The sequence below is a fragment of the Eptesicus fuscus genome, chromosome 13, assembly GCF_027574615.1.
Source record: "Eptesicus fuscus isolate TK198812 chromosome 13, DD_ASM_mEF_20220401, whole genome shotgun sequence".
Taxonomy (NCBI): Eukaryota; Metazoa; Chordata; class Mammalia; order Chiroptera; family Vespertilionidae; genus Eptesicus; species Eptesicus fuscus.
Window position 1 is genome coordinate 9,192,303 of NC_072485.1, and position 16,170 is coordinate 9,208,472.

Sequence of the window (16,170 nt, forward strand, 5' to 3'; positions counted from 1 at the left end):
GATCTGGATTTACAACTGTCTTAGAGTTACAGCATCTATTTAGAATCTGTAAAAATTATATATTTCAAACCCCATCATTTGGAATCAATTACTAACAATATATTTGATCCACTTGATATTAAAATACTGATTTTTTAAAAGAGGAGTCATCAATTTTGGCACATAAAAAGTAGAAACTAATTTTTAAGCATAATTATAGTTCAGAACTACTAATATGAACTGCATCAACAATTAACTCCATATTTTTATCCGACACTTAAACTGTGAAAACACTTCCTCCTTGCTATTATACATGTTGGATTTTTCTATGCTAAACACTCATTCTGGAAAATCAAGTTCTCCTGGAATAAGTAAAAGTACAGATTTCACATTCTTCATCTCTATAAATTGCTTCTCAAGGAATTCCAAGTCTAGTAGAGCTTAAGGCCAATCATTTAATTTAGAAATGCCAAGTTTCACACTATGATCTTGAGTATAGAAACACTGCCCTTAAATTTAAAGGTACGTGTTTTATAGCCCATCACAGAATAATTTCAGTTAAACTTCAGTGGTCATACAATGATTCAAAGGATAATTGCATAGCTTTTATAATTTTTTTTTACTAATTACATGCAAATCTGTGGTAATATTAGCATTGGCAAAGTAAGTAGATGAAACTTGAACTTGACAAAAAATATTAAAACTTTTGAGAAGCTTTAAGGTTGAAGGCATGTGGTTGAAATTATTGGCAAAAAATTGGGTTTTGGAACTACAGTTATCTATAGATTTCAATTATCCATAGTAACTTTTCTCCATTACCACCTAGAAAACTTAAAGTTGAACATATTAACCTGTAATATTATCTTCAGTCAGAAGTTCTTATAGACAAGTTGGAGCTTATCTATTTCTTGTGAATTTTTAAAAAGTAGATCTTATGCGATGAATTTCTGGCTTCAATACTTGACAATGTTATCTGTGTCTTTTCCTTCCTCTTCTCCCCAAACTTTTACTGTTCTCTTTCTTCCTATTTTCAACTCTCTACTTAAAGAGACCTAAAAACTCACTCTCACCAACCTTCAAATAAACAATAGGAGCAAAGCATAACATTTAATTTTGAATATTAACTCTTTCTACCTCATACATAAGTTCTTCACCCAGTGTTGGTGTTTCATTATAGAACCAGAGGCCCAGTGCATGAAATTCGTGCATAGGTGTGTGTGTGTCCCTCAGCCCAGCCTGCACCCTCTCCAATTTGGGACATCCCTCTCACAATCCAGGACAGCTGGCTCCCAACCACGCGCCTGCCTGCCTGCCTGATTGCCCTTAACCACTTCTGCCTGCCAGCCTGATCACCCCCTAACCACTCCCCTGCCAGCCTGATGGATGCCTAACTGCTCTCCTGCTGGCCCAGTCACCCCTAACTGCCCTCCCCTACATGCCTGGCCCCTCCCCAACAGCCCTCCCCTGCAGGCCAGGTTGCTCCCAACTGCCCTCCCCTGTTGGCCTGGTTGCCCCTAATTGCCCTCCCCTACCGGCCTGGTCACCCCTAACTGCTCTCTCCTGCTGGCCTGGTCACCCTTAACTGCCCTCCCCTGCTGGCCCGATTGCCCACAACTACCCTCCACTGCCGGCCATCTTGCGGTGGCCATCTTTTGTCCACATGGTGGCAGGCATCGTTGACCACATGGGGGCGGCCATCTTGTGTGCTGGAGTGATGGTCAATTTGCATATTACCTCTTTATTAGATAGGATTTACAAAACTCTGTGTTTGACCCTTTGACAATTAAGGGGCATCTTAGAATCTTGCTCATTGGTATCAAGAAAAATGCCACTTTTGATCAGTCTGGGCAAATCAGAAGAATGGATATTTAATAGATATTAATAAATGATATTTGCTTCTGCACAACATCATTAACAGTTATCATTCTGATAATAGGTAACCTTTCACAGATCCTATAAAGTTCACAATTTATTTGATACCTAATGATACCACTAGGTATCTAGTTTTTCTGTTTTCACTCTTTACTCACTTCTCCCTTTCTTATACATCAGGATACAAACCACAAATTTGTATTTTTAAGTTCCAGAAGCTGAAACTAGCAGCTGAAATATTAAACCTGACTTCTTTTGCTTGTGACACATGCAGGTGGTTCAGCATCAGTGGAACGATAAACAATTAAATCAGCACATTTATACAAGTGCAGAGGCTGTGGTGACTTGCCAATGTTAAATGAAACGGTACAGATTTGCCTCAGGACGATTTTAAATAAGAGATTAAGAAATGGAATCTAAGCCAACTGGGGAGAGAAATGTTTACTCTGTCAGAAAAAAGTAGAATGTCACCTTGAATGCTCTTATGAAGTTATTTCAGCAACCAAATGCTTTTTTTTTTTAAATCCTCACCCCAGTATATGTTTATTGATTTTAGAGAGAGAATAAGGGAAAAGAGGGAGGGAGAGAGAGAAAGAAAGAGCCATCAGTTGCCTCCTGGATGCATTCTGACTGGAGATGGAACCCACAACCTAGAAATGTGCCCTGATCAAAAATCGAACTGGCAACCTTTTTGGTGTATGGGATGACACTCTAATCAACTGAGCCACCAGGATGGGGCAAAGGCATTCTTAATAAATCTATAATCCTTAGTATATGGGGTAGGTTTCTGTAAACATTAGAAATATACTAATGCTGGATTATTAATATCATCAATATCACAAACAGTAATTGAACAGCTAAAATGTGTCAGAGCCTGTGCCAAGTGCTGGAGACATAGGATGAACAATCTCCAATGCCGTAGCTCTCCACCATGGCTTCCTTTAATGACCAACCTCAACCTCCTAGGAGCCATCAAATAACATCAACACTCCACTCCGTGCCACCTTCAGAGATTCTGAGTCAGTGCGTCTGAGATGGGACTAGGCATTTGTAGTTTTTTTTAAAGATCCTCAGGTGATTTAATGTTAAGCTACAGTTGATGCTCTTAAGTCATAGGATTGCATGTTCCCTTTAAAGTACAATAACAATGCAGTAGAAGGACATATAAGGGCTGTGGTTTCCCAAGTACTCTAAACTTTTTTGGGGGGGCTGGGGTGGGGGGAGGATGGGGTCCACAGGGAGAGGACAAAGGACAAGAAAGGCCTTAGCAAGGAAGTGATGCAAACATATTTCAGAATTCCAAGCACCTGTCGCTAGCTGACATTTCTTAAACAAGTACTAGGTGCCAGGTCCTCTTACTGGCGCCACTAAGGATTCCTGGAAGTAGGTGCTGTCATATATACATTGCCAATGAGAAGACGGAGGCTCAGGAAGGTTCAAGGACTTGCTGAAAAGTCACAAAACTTGCAAGTGGCAGGGTTAGGATGTAAATGCAGACACCCTGCCTCAAACTTAAAATAATTTCTGGGTGAAAAGTAGTGAGTTTAGGTGACTTTTAAATTTTAATATTTTAAAAAAAAAAATAGGTGCAAGAGGGGCTGCCCCTTGAATAGCTATAGTGATTAAGATACTTAACGGCAGTCATATTTTATCATTTCTTTGTCCAATACCATTTAAAATTGTTTTTCTTGGATCTTCAAAACATTATGAATATTTTACTTTCCTTTAAGTTTACCTAATAAATATTCAAAGACCGCAACACCTTACAGAAAAGCAGTTTTTCCTTTGCGTTGAATCCAGTCTGAGGCCTGGGGAGATTCAGTGTGAGTTACAGTTATATGCATATGGGACAGCTCCACCAGTTAGGGCCACCAGTGACTCTCCTGTGCCACCTAAAGTATACATTGGAAGTGTGTAAGAGTATCACCTAAGTCATAGCAGCAGACTCAGGCAGAAGTTAACTGATTAGTTGCTTCAGTCCAAATGGTCTACTAGGTTGTGCTTACCAACAGAAACTATCTTCTAAAGCATCCCAGGTTCATTTCTTAAAAGTATCCCTGATACTATAAAGTATAGGAAACAAGCCCTAACCGGTTTGGCTCAGTGGATAGAGCGTCGGCCTGCGGACTGAAGGGTCCCAGGTTCCATTCTGGCCAACCTTGGTTGCAGGCACATTCCTAGTAGGGGTTGTGCAGGAGGCAGCTGATCGATGTTTCTACCTCTCTACCCCTCTCCCTTCCTCTCTGTAAAAAATGAATAAAATATATTTCTTTAAAAAGTGTAGGAAACAAGCTATATTTTAGCTAAATGCCTTCACATCTATGAAGCAAGTGAGCCATCTAAAACTTTTATAGAAAACTTTAATGATAGCAAATCTTATCAAATAAAGCAAGGTTATAACAGATTATAAATTATACTTTTATTCAAAAAGAGGAAATCACAAGTTATTTCTCCATTAATTTGAGTTAAACGTTCAAATGAACTTTTTCATCCTAAGATCATATCACTCAGATATAGGACTAGAATATTTATTTTTGAAGAGCTTAAGTATTATTGTTTTAACTCATGTTTTCTCTGCCTGAATGTTCCTCTCTTCTCCCCTCATTATACTTTCCTGAATCTCCCCATTGAATAAACTATCCCAGACTTCTTTGCTCCTACCTGGGGATGTTTACATCCTGTGAACCACCCAGGACGCCAAGTACATGGTACGTCCTCATAAAAAATTTGTAAAATAGACATTGAATGAGTAGAATTGAAATCTGCAGAGAGTTTTGACCATTGCTTTACCAGGAGCCTCTCCGCCAACACTGAGTCCTGGGCTAAATTAATATTCATCAGAGAGGCACTGGCTCTGCCCCTGGAAGCAAGAGGTCATAATTCTCACCTCCTCACCATTGCTAACTAGCCACAGGCTATGACGAATTATTTACTTCCCCTGACTTTGGTTACTCACTGTTTATAGTGGGGGTAATAATGCCTTACTTGCCTAGAATCACAAAGCTCATCTGAATAATTTTATAAGGTCCTTTCTAGCTTCAAACTACGGCAGATCTTTGACTATATCATACCTTTCTTAGTCCCATACAAACAACACAGTTTGGAAAAAACACAGAACTTCATATCAAGGTGGTGTGAAAAAGATATGTGATAATGGACTGACAATAATCATCCGATTTAAGTGAATTAAAAATGTTGCATTGCTAATCTTTAATTATTAGTACAGTTATCTACTTATGAAGAACTTCTAATGCTCTGTTTCTTACCTTTTGACTTCCTGTCATGGTATGACCGGCCTCGATGATGAGGGGTGTCCAAATATAGATTCTCAAGATCTTCTTGCCAGGATTCAGGACTGAAGTGTTTGAGCAGATCTTCCACCGTATCAAACTGTGCAACTGTTTTATCCAGAGCATCCGCTGTGAGAGTGGTGTCAGTGACTGATGGAGAGTGATAGGATACCCCCTAAGAGTGACATACAGCTCAGTGTACTCAGAAAAGGCCCATTGCTGTGAAATACAATAGTCATACAACTACATGGAAGGAAGATAAGCAAGACTGGGATTATAAGACATCATGTGTGTAAATATCATGCTACAGTACTATTTCTAAACAAGCACAAATAATTGGTAAATGATAACCATTCACTTTTTTGCAAATCCAAACCAGGCAGATTATAAAACTTCCACATCATCTGAATTTTAATCATTAAAAAAGACATGGGTTAGATGGAAATATTAAAATTAAGTCATCCAATTTCTTGGTTCAATGTCCCATATCCATATCCATATCAACAACTAATGGTGAGCAATTAAATTTTGAACTCCTTCCATGCACGTTTTGCATATCTGTCCCATTCTCCCAGGGTTAGCCTCTGTGTCCCCTCTTTACAGGTCACCCAGCATTGCCGGTGTTGTGTGAGCAGAGTTTGAATCTACTCTGGAGACATCTTGATAAAATTTGGCACTTTAATCGGCTTATTTACTGTCAATAGGGATAATTAGCCAGGAAACTGGCTCTCTTGACTTCAGAGTGAAAGATTCACGTGGGAAGCAAATGTATTTTTTTAAGTACTGCAGCGTGCTAGTGATCCTACGTGCCATTAAAATATTGTCAGGAAGACTTTTTTAAATGGTAATGCACATCATTGAGAGTCTGGAAGGGGTTATGTATTTTTCCTTGAAATGTATCTCCACGTAAGTTTCCAAGCACTTACTTCACTAACCCTTCACTAATCTAGAGGTAAATGAGCCATGATTCAAACATCTCTGTAGAAATTCATGACCCATTAACAAGGAAATAGAGAGCGTGTGGTCTCAAATGGTTTCTAAATGTCTTTAAAGAAACTGCCAAACAAATAAGATCCCCCCAAGGGCAAATATCTTCTATCACTACAAGAAAATGGAAATTAACGAAAACTTGTGTTCCTGAAACTTAACTGCGGTATCCTATTGAGAATTTAATATGCACCATAGAGTCAGAGACAGTAAAGCCCACATGTATATTCTCACTCTCAGGTAATGTTTTCTCTTTTTAACCAATCAAGGGCCAAAGGTCTGTAAGCAATTCAATGATCACTTGCTCTGACAGGAATAGTTGCTCTTTAGCGAAACTAAGTGTATAAAAGCATTAACCTACCACTGGTGCGTACGAGCAGTTTTCAAATATGCCCTGTAGTGTAGGAGAAAGCACGTGTGTTCTTCAGTGGGAAACATGAGATAGATGGGTGAAAGTGTCAGGCTAGCTCCTTACACTAGGGGTGTGTGTGTGTGTGTGTGTGTGTGTGTGTGTGTGTGTGTGTGTCTGTCTGTCTAAGCTGAACCCTGACTGAAGTACCTCATTTTTGCCTTTCACATTCCTCTTGGCATCTATACTAGAGGTAGATAATATTTTGATTCAGTCCCAAAATTCCAAATTCCCATTCAAATGGTATTGCCTGGAGAATCTACTGTCTACCTGGCTCATAGTCACCGGATGATTTACAATGAGTCTTGTATCACAATAATATGGGTCTAAATCCAGAAAACCAAAATAAGTTGGCCAGTGTTAGGTGCATGGGCAGCGTATAAAAGCTTTGGAATTAAAATGCTTCCTGGGCTTTTAAAATAAAAGCAGGGATATCCATCGAGTCATTTCCACCCAAACAAAAGCTTCTTACAATGGCTCTGGGGAACTCCTGCAAGGTGCTCCTGGGATTGTTGTTGACTGTGCCTGGGAAGTGGAGTGTACCCAGATACTCATCAAGAAAAAGCTCTGTTTGTGTGTGTGAGGGGGTGGGGGGTGGATCTCAGTCCCAGGAGGAGAAGGGAATAAATAATTTATTTTAACGTTAGTCTGAAGAGCAAACCCAACCCACAGATAAAATGTGACACCACCCTCATGTGTGAGCTTTAGTGCCTTTTTCAAGTGTTGACTCAGGACAATGGACAGAAACATGGATGATGGTAAAGAAAATGTTTATGAATGACTACCTGACCTAAGAAACCCATGAGAACATTTTTGGTTGTTAGGTAATGATTTAAAACCTATTTTTGAGAGCAATAACTATTTGTGTGTGCCTCCTTCAATTGCACATTTTGATCTCATTCAGCTTTTGTTATATGTTTACAAAAACAAATTCTAAACCTAACTGAATTATCTTAAAATGATAATTTGTAAAAAAAAATGCTCTGAGAATTGTTAATCACTTTTGCTAACCACTTTCACCAAAAACAAAGTACCGAAGTTACTCAAAGGTTCAGAGGCCCTGCTTGTAGTGCAGAGGTTCTTGAAAACCAGAATGCTGGTGGAAGAAGCCAGGTCTATTTGGTCTTCCTAGAGGACTAATCAGAACCTGGATTTGGACCCAATCTGAAGACTTCGCGGTCGATGTGGACTCAGGGCTGAGGTTCCACATATATTCCAAATGGACGGCATAATCTCTCTCGTTTCGAGGACCGGGATTATCCTGAGTTAGTATTGGGTCCTTTAAGCTTGCAACTTCTGCACTTCGGGCAGGACTGGGTAGACAGCCCTGAGTTATCATGTGTAAGAAGCTTGCAAGGCTGGAGGATGTCTTGACAGAATAGCATGCTTGGTCTTGGGTTGTAAAACTGCCTCTGGAATCTACTTTGAACTGTCAGTCTCAGGCTGCTAACTGTCCAAGCCTCCTGCCTAGCCCCCAGCTCTGCAGTCTTACCTGCCTTATTTTCATCCTCACCTGCCTGACAATGATTGTGTACTTACCTGGGTTCAGAGTAGGCATTTTGGACTGTCAAAGCCACACAAATAAAACACTCTAACATCACTCTCAGAGACCTCACTGATCTCCGGCTCTGCTGTTCTAGTCCAGCAGCCATGCCCGGTGAATCAAATCCTCACAGAATCCAGAGCTGAGGGAATCCTGTCATCTGAGGCAATTTTTAAAAATCCCCCAAAGAGCAAAAGATAGCATATCACTTTGGGGGAGTGGGGAGATCAACTCCAGTGACTCAGCCACACCCACCCGGTTTAGAACCAGGGACTAGCTTTCTCCATGCTCGTGACCTTTCAGCAAGCGGCTGCATTTGTTAGCTTGTATTTTATTGCTGCTACATCAGTGCTAACCATAGACTTGGTGAAAACAAGGTCTGTTCTTTCTGTGCAAAGTAGATAAGAAGACAGAATACCGAGAAATGACTAAATTTGGAGAAAAAAATAGGGGCATGAGCCATTTTACAGTTTCAGTATGAGTGATGTTTTATTTCCAAGTCAAATAGAACACATGCCTGGTTTGCACTTAAGTTATCTCACTGTAAACATTGGAATTTTTTCACGTCTGAAAAGATCCTAGACAATGCAAAGGTTAAGAGCTTCCCCAGAATATTCAAAAAACTATTTCAAAATTCCCCACTTGAGCGTGGGCCGTGGACCAGTTTGACATGTTTGATGTATCTGCACAGTCCTTTGGTTGGAATGTTCTGCTTTGAAACTGATAAATACTTAAGCCATTGTCTATTCTGTGCTCCCATAATGAGTACTGGCATTTCCTGAAAACTGTCTGAGAGAGGGGAAAGGAGCATCTGGCAGTGCCACTGTAACCTACATGAAAGAGAAGAACACACCATGCTTGAGATCTGGCTTGTGGTCAAGGCATAGGCCCTTAATACCGCTGACGTCGCTCTGGGTTGACCTTAGCTACTCCATCAGTTTTCTGTTTTTTTTTTTTCCCCACTGGCAACAGAAAAATCAATTACTTACTGAGATAGAGCTTGTGACTGACTCCCAGTTGGTCTCTGAGGCTGCTGCGGGTTGGAAATCTTCCTAGAAGGCAAAGAAACATCCGTGTGAGTCAATCATTCCTCCGTTCAATTCATTACATGCACCATTTCAACATCTCAGCCATCTGAATCTTCTCCCAGCTCAGTGACAACAGGGACAGGGGCTGCATCCCCACTGAACAGGTCACCATTTGTCTGGAGCACCTCTCCTCAAGGCATGAACCACTGCATTCACATTTACCTGCAGGCACTGGTGAAATGGACAATGTACTGTCAGGAGTTCAGATTTTAACTCAGTCATCTACTGGCTGTGACCCCAGGTAGTCTACTGAACCTCTCCAATCCTTCTCTTCCTCACCTGTAAAAGGCTGGTATGTGGTCCTTAAATCACAGGGTTGTTTTGAGAATTGACTCCATTGATTATTATGTAGTTATGACTAATACTCAATAAAGCACTCACAGAGCAATACTAATTATTATCAGTATTAATATTTATTTGGTTCTATCATATTCAGTCTTACTGATGAGCTAGTCTATAATATCATTGATCTTTTCAAAGAGAAGTGAACTGTTTCTATCAATTCCTGACTCTATCAAGAAATTCCAGGAAGAATAGAGAGGGGAGAAAATAACTGTGGGAGTGACAAAGTAGTAAACACTCAAGGAAAGAAGGTAAGGGCAGAATTTAGAAAATTATTTATCTCAAGAAGCCATAAAGGATATGTGATAGCAATGGTCCTAAGAGAAAGAAACTTATCTTCTAAGGCAAATTTCTCTCTATGTTGTCTGTGACTTTCATTTTAATACTCTAGCACCAGCAAGTTAAAACAAACAAACAAACAAACAAAACAACGCACACACACACAATGGGAAGAAAAGCTGGTTCTACCATTTTTACATGTCACACATGATTTCTTGATCCTGCCAACATAAGTCACCTTGGTTCATTTCCTCCAGCCTGACCATGGAGTAGGAGGTATTTTAAGATATTCCTGAGAACAATTCAGCCAATCAAATATGTCAATTTATTTGCCCAAATATACTTACTGAATGAGAGCTAAGTATCAGGATTAAATTTCACTAACATTTTGAGGAGCTGAAGTACATTTGTTAATTGCTCATGATGAGACTGGTTTATGTATAAATGTCTGTGATGAAGAAAATTTTTGTTGTTTACCAAGAGGGTACTGAGTCAAATGTGGGGTTGAAGGAATGCACATCTATTGGAAACTGGCTAGCGGTCATTATTCTAATCTCAATTGCATGGAAGATGAGAAAGAAAGAGAAAATGTGGTCTCTGCACTCTGCAAGACAGATTGCACATGAAAAGGACACCGATTCCCACAGTAGAAGAATGTGTGTAAACAAATGAAGTTCAGAATTTATTAGTCTTCTTAAGCAGGTGAGCAGGTGAACCTGGGTAAGAGAGCTAATGACTTCTCCATGTCTTGAAGAGCCTGTTGGTAGGAAGACATACGCTGGATAAGACAGACATGAGCAATCCTCAGATAATAGAATTTTCATTTTCATTCATTGATTCAATATTGGTTAGTCATCTATTATGTGATTCATTCTAAGCTAGGGTAGAATCACAAAGAAGCAAGAAACTATCCCTATCTTCAAGGACTTAAAAATGCAAACAAAGGGTCCCCTGAAACCAGACTAATCAGAATAACAATGGAAAATAATTGAAAATTCCACCTGGAAAAAAAGTAGGCTTAGAAGGTGACTTTTGAGCTGAGTTTTGAGCTCAGATAAGTAGATAAGTAGATGGCTACTTGCAAGAAAGGTACGGTACAAAACTCAGTAAAAAAAAAAAAAAAAAAAAGTGATATATAGAAAATATACATAAAAAGAATCAAGTTACTGAGGAAAGTAAATGAGTCATGTTGGACACAGTGTATTTGAGGTGCCTATGCAATATCCAGGTAGAGATGTTTAGGAGGCCATTTGCTATATGAGAATGGACCTCATGATAGACTTACATTTGAGATGTGGATTTAGTAATTATAATCACAATAATGGCAATTTAAGCATGTATAAAAGTCAGAGAGGGACAGTCTTAAAAATCTTGCAACTGGAAAGAATTTTGGAATTCTCTAGTCTGGTCTCTTCATTTTAATGGTTAGAAAATGAATTCTCAGAGAGCTAAATGGTGTGCTCTGTATCATGTGGCTATCTCTTGTGGAGCTAGGACCATCAGAGCTCATTTCTGAGTACACAACTGTGTGGTCACGTTTCACATCATGACAGCTGGCTTTGATGAAACAGTGTCTAAAGGAGGAGTTAACAGAAAAGGAGGAAAGACATAAAGCAGAGTACTGGTGGGAGGTTCTATGATGATATCCTTCAAAGTATTCTTAGTTATTTAGATATTATGTGTTTATTTACTAAATTCTGTGACTTCAGTTTACTTCATTTTCTTGCATAGACACATGAAAAAAAATACTCTGTCAAACATTTTAAATATAAAGGGCCTTTCCTAAACATGGGTCTTAATAAATGTTACACAAAGAGTTTTCAGCTTTTTCACTGTCTGGACTATAGGATTCCAGTCAGAAACTTTAATAGGAAAAAATGATAGAGAGTTTCATTAAGATATCTTCTCTTGGCAACAGGAATAGTGAACATTTGAAAGAAACCAAGATTTTTATGTTATTTATGTTATTTTAAAATGTCATTATTTATAGTGACATTTAAAATGAACTTAGAAAAGCGAACACTAACTCTTTTAAGAATAAAACATTGAACCTCCAAATTTGAGCCCTGTTGTCATAGGAAGGAACATAGCAACTTTACCTTCTGAATCTATTCTTAATATGATCATTTCTCATCTCTTCCACAACAACCTTCCAAGTCCAGCATACCAGCAATTCTCCCAATTGCCTGCTAACTTTCTCCATGTTTCTACTCTTTCCCTAGATTCCACATTCTACATGACAGCTCGAATTATCTTTCCCTCCCCCGGCTTTACTGAGAAATAATTGACATATAACATTGTCAATGAGTTTAAGGTATATAGATAATTTGATATATATATGTACTACTAATGATTAATTACCAAAAGAAGTTAATACATACATCACTTCACATAAGTACAATTGTGTGTTTATGTGTGTGTAAGTGTGTGTGTGTGTGAGAACATTTAAGATCTACTCTCTTAGCAACTTTCAAGTAAATAATACAGTATTGTTAACTATAGTCACCACACTGTACCTTAGATTCCCAGAATATATCCATCTTATAACTCAACATTTATACCCTTTAACCAACCAACATCTCCCAATTTCCTCTTTTCCCTAGCCCCTGGCAACCATGAGCTTGGCTTTTTATTTATTTATTTTTTTAGAATTCACATTTCCACATGTAAGTGTCTGATTTATTTCACTTAGCATAATGCCCTCAAGGTCCATCCATGTCCACGTCACTTCAAATGGCAGGATTTCTTTCTTTCACATGGCTGAGTGATATTCCATTGTGTATATTATACAGTATGTGATATATGTCACATTTTCTTTATTCATTCATATGAACATGGGAGTGTATATACCTCTTAGAAGTAATGATTTTATTTCTTTTGGATATATATCCAGGAGTGGGATTGCTGATCAGTTGGTAGTTCTAGTTTTACTTTTTGGAGGAACCTCTATGCTCAGTTTCTCTAGTTTCTCATGGACATTCAGGAATGACATTCAACTCCTACTCCTCACTGCAGGCAAGCATAGTCAGAGTCCATTCTGATAGGTTAGTGCATATATCACACTATTTGTTACATCTACATATATAATAGAGGAATATGCAAATTACCCAGGATGTGTCACATCACAACCATTCACAGGGTGGGTGGGGCCGCAGGGCCGCGGGGCCGAGGGGCAATTTTGTCCCACCCAGGCAGACTCCCCTTCGGCCCCGCAGCCGAATCCCAATACCGACCTGGAGTTTACTAAACTTTACTGGAGCTGCTCCCCACATCCCCACACACTGCTCCAGGACCTTGCTGCCAGCAGCAGGGCACCCCAGTAGCTTCCTGACAGGTGGGTGGCCAGAGAAAGCCAAGTGGGGCGGGGGCTGCAGGGAGCCATGGAGGGGCGGGGTGGCTGGAGTCAAGTTCCCCAGGGTCTGAGGAGAGTGCCTGACTGGAGTCTGGACTACAAGAAAGGAAGAGGAAGTGGCCACGGGGAACTCTTCCAATCCCCCTGCACAAACACCCTACCCCAGCTCCTGTACCCACAGGGGACAGAGACGCTGACCAGATGGGGAGAAGACCCAGCCTCGGGGGTAGCCACAGCCTGCACCTCTGACTCCCGATCTCTTCTCCCGCCACCCCTGCCAGGGGTGCCCACAACAATAGCACGACAGCTACTACCCTTCAGTGCCCCCGAGGCACCTAGGGCCTGCAGCCTGACGCTGCCAGGCCCCCTCCACTGAGGCTGGGCATGCTTCTCCTCCCTACAACTCCAGACCCGGGTGGAGGCAGGCCCCAGCGGCTCCCCAGGGTCAGACCAATGAACCGCCCCCTCCACAGCAGCAGCGCCTTCTCTGCAGCGGAAGAGCACTGAACCTCGCCAGAGACATGGCTAAACCTGCCCTCCTAGCCCACCTGGTCCTGCCCTGGCCCAGTCCCCCCACCCCCTCCGGCCGCTCCAGGAGATTGGAGTCCCGCCCTGAGCACTTACAGCTGCAACAATGGCCACATACAATTTAAAGAATGGTACCAAGTGGGGAGGTTGACAGTTACTCCCCCTTTGGCCTCACTGCCCCCCTACTGTCCCCCCTCCCCCCCGCCAGTGCCTCCAGGGACAACCACCTCTACAGGGTTGCTGGCCAGAGCCCGCCCCTCCAAGGCCTGTGGAACCCTCTGCAAAGCTTTGATAGCTATAGTCCCAGGAAACAATCATGCCCTCCTCCCCTAATCAGCACCTGCTACGAACGAGGGTACCCATGAGCTTAAAAATAACAATCCCTGCTGAAACCGGTTTGGCTCAGTGGATAGAGCGTCAGCCTGCGGACTCAAGGGTCCTGGGTTCGATTCCGGTCAAGGGCATGTGCCTTGGTTGCGGGCACATCCCCAGTGGAGGGTGTGCAAGAGGCAGCTGATCGATGTTTCTCTCTCATCGATGTTTCTAACTCTCTATCCCTCTCTCTTCCTCTCTGTAAAAAATCGATAAAATATATATTAAAAAAAATAACAATCCCTTCCCATTTAGACATCACTTACTTGATGAAACATTTCTAGGTTTATTAGCTGAGAACCTCCTCATGACAACCCAGTGAGGTAGGCAGAGAAGAGATTACAATTCCCATGGTATATGCATATGTATTCAGAAATGAAGCTCAGAGAGGAAAAGTGTCAAGCCCAGTGGTTCCCAAGGTGCAGCACATGCCCCACAGGGGGGCAATTTGATTTTAACCTTTTGCACTCGGATGTCGAGTGTGACTCGACACGGTTAGCATTAGAATAAAGGAATCGAGAAACAAGCAAGCGAGTGCAAAGGGTTAAGTGGGGGCAATTTGAGAATGAGTTAATAGTGAATTTTTTGCATTTCTTATGGTTCTGGGGGCCTCATCTACAGTGTATCCAACATAATAAAAGGCTACTATGCAAATGAGTGAATGGTGGAATGACCGGTCACTATGATGTGCACTGACCACCAGGGGGCAGACACTCAATGCAAAAGCTGCCCCCTGGTGGTCAGTGTGCTCCCACAGGGGGAGTGCCACTCATCCAGAAGCTGGGCTCATGGCTGGCAAGCACAGGGGCAGTGGTGGGAGCCTCTCCTGCCTCTGTGGCAATGCTAAGGATGTCCAACTGACAGCTTAGACCCACTAAGCCGTCAGTCAGACATCCCTCCCAGGGCTCCCGGACCATGAGAGGACGCAGGCCAGGCTGAGGGACCCCCCCCCCACCAAGTGCACAAATTTCATGCACCAGGCCTCTAGCATTTTTATATCATCCTGGGTAGACAGCTTGGTTTTACAAGCAATACACAAATGGAATACAAACTTTTGTGTGTGTGGGTGGGTGCTCTTACTAGAAGAGTGCCTTTAGCATTACTTAGCAGAATAAACAGTGAATAATAATTTAAAATGTATCAAAAGCAATCAACTTAAAAATACATTTCTGTTCTTTGTTACAGTAAATTCAGATAAATTCTTTAAAAGCCATGTCCCATTCTTCTGTGGAGAGATAGCTATTTCTAAGAGATAACTAGTTCCAAGAAGTGGGTACAAATTCAGCCCTTGATGTCCTTATCTCTCTCTCTCTCTCTCTCTCTCTCTCTCTCTCTCTCTCAATGTGGTTGGCTTAAAAAAATACACACACACACACACAATCATATATAAGTTATAGTGGTATGTCCAATAATTTAATATGGAAAGGCTTATGAATCACTCATACTGTTTGGGGTTGTAAGAAGAAGCTCTTGAAAAGCCAGTGGAACATATGCACTTAGTAACCCTAGGCAGGGAGTGCTGACATTATGGTGGACATAGTTTCAGTTGTGACTACCTATTCTTTTTTTTCTTTATTGATTAAGGTATTACATATGTGTCCTTATCGCCCCATGCCCCTCACCCTTGCTCATGGACTGTAATTGTAGTACCTTCCATCCTAAAAGGAAGATGCTGATGCACTGGTGACTTTGTCCCCACAGTCCATGCAGGGAATCTCTGCACTTCGGTGCTGACGCTGTCTAGGGTCTAATGCTCTCCCTTGAGAGATGAGTGAACTGAAGCAAAAAGAGCCACATGGAATGCCTAGCATCCCCAAACTAATTACTACAGGAGTCAGGACTAAAACCCAATAAACTATTAATCAATCAAATGCTCTTTCCAACCCACCAATTAGTGATATTGATATATATCATTCTATAATGTAAAGTGTGGAAGATATATTTCTAAGCATAAATGCAAAAGTCAAAAACATAAAAATTGATACACCTCATATGTGCAAAATGTTGTACAAATCCCAAAATATCAAAAACAAAATCCAAAGCATAATGACACTAGCAAACACACTTGTAACATATCTAACAGTTAGCATTCTTAAAATAAAATGAACTCAAAATCAAAAGTTCATATA

The 16,170-nt window shown here is 41.0% G+C and overlaps 1 protein-coding gene across 2 annotated transcripts in view; it reads right to left on the minus strand.

The window, feature by feature from the left end:
* Nucleotides 1-16,170, minus strand: part of PDGFD (platelet derived growth factor D) — a 232,336-nt gene that overhangs the window by 16,349 nt on the left and 199,817 nt on the right. For both annotated transcript variants that reach the window (XM_008150186.3, XM_008150185.3), the window contains exons 4-5: nucleotides 9,070-9,132; nucleotides 5,118-5,316 (exon numbers count right to left, since the gene is read on the minus strand). In XM_008150186.3, the coding sequence (XP_008148408.1) occupies nucleotides 5,118-5,316; nucleotides 9,070-9,132 (262 nt within the window). The remainder of the gene's footprint in view (nucleotides 1-5,117; nucleotides 5,317-9,069; nucleotides 9,133-16,170) is intronic.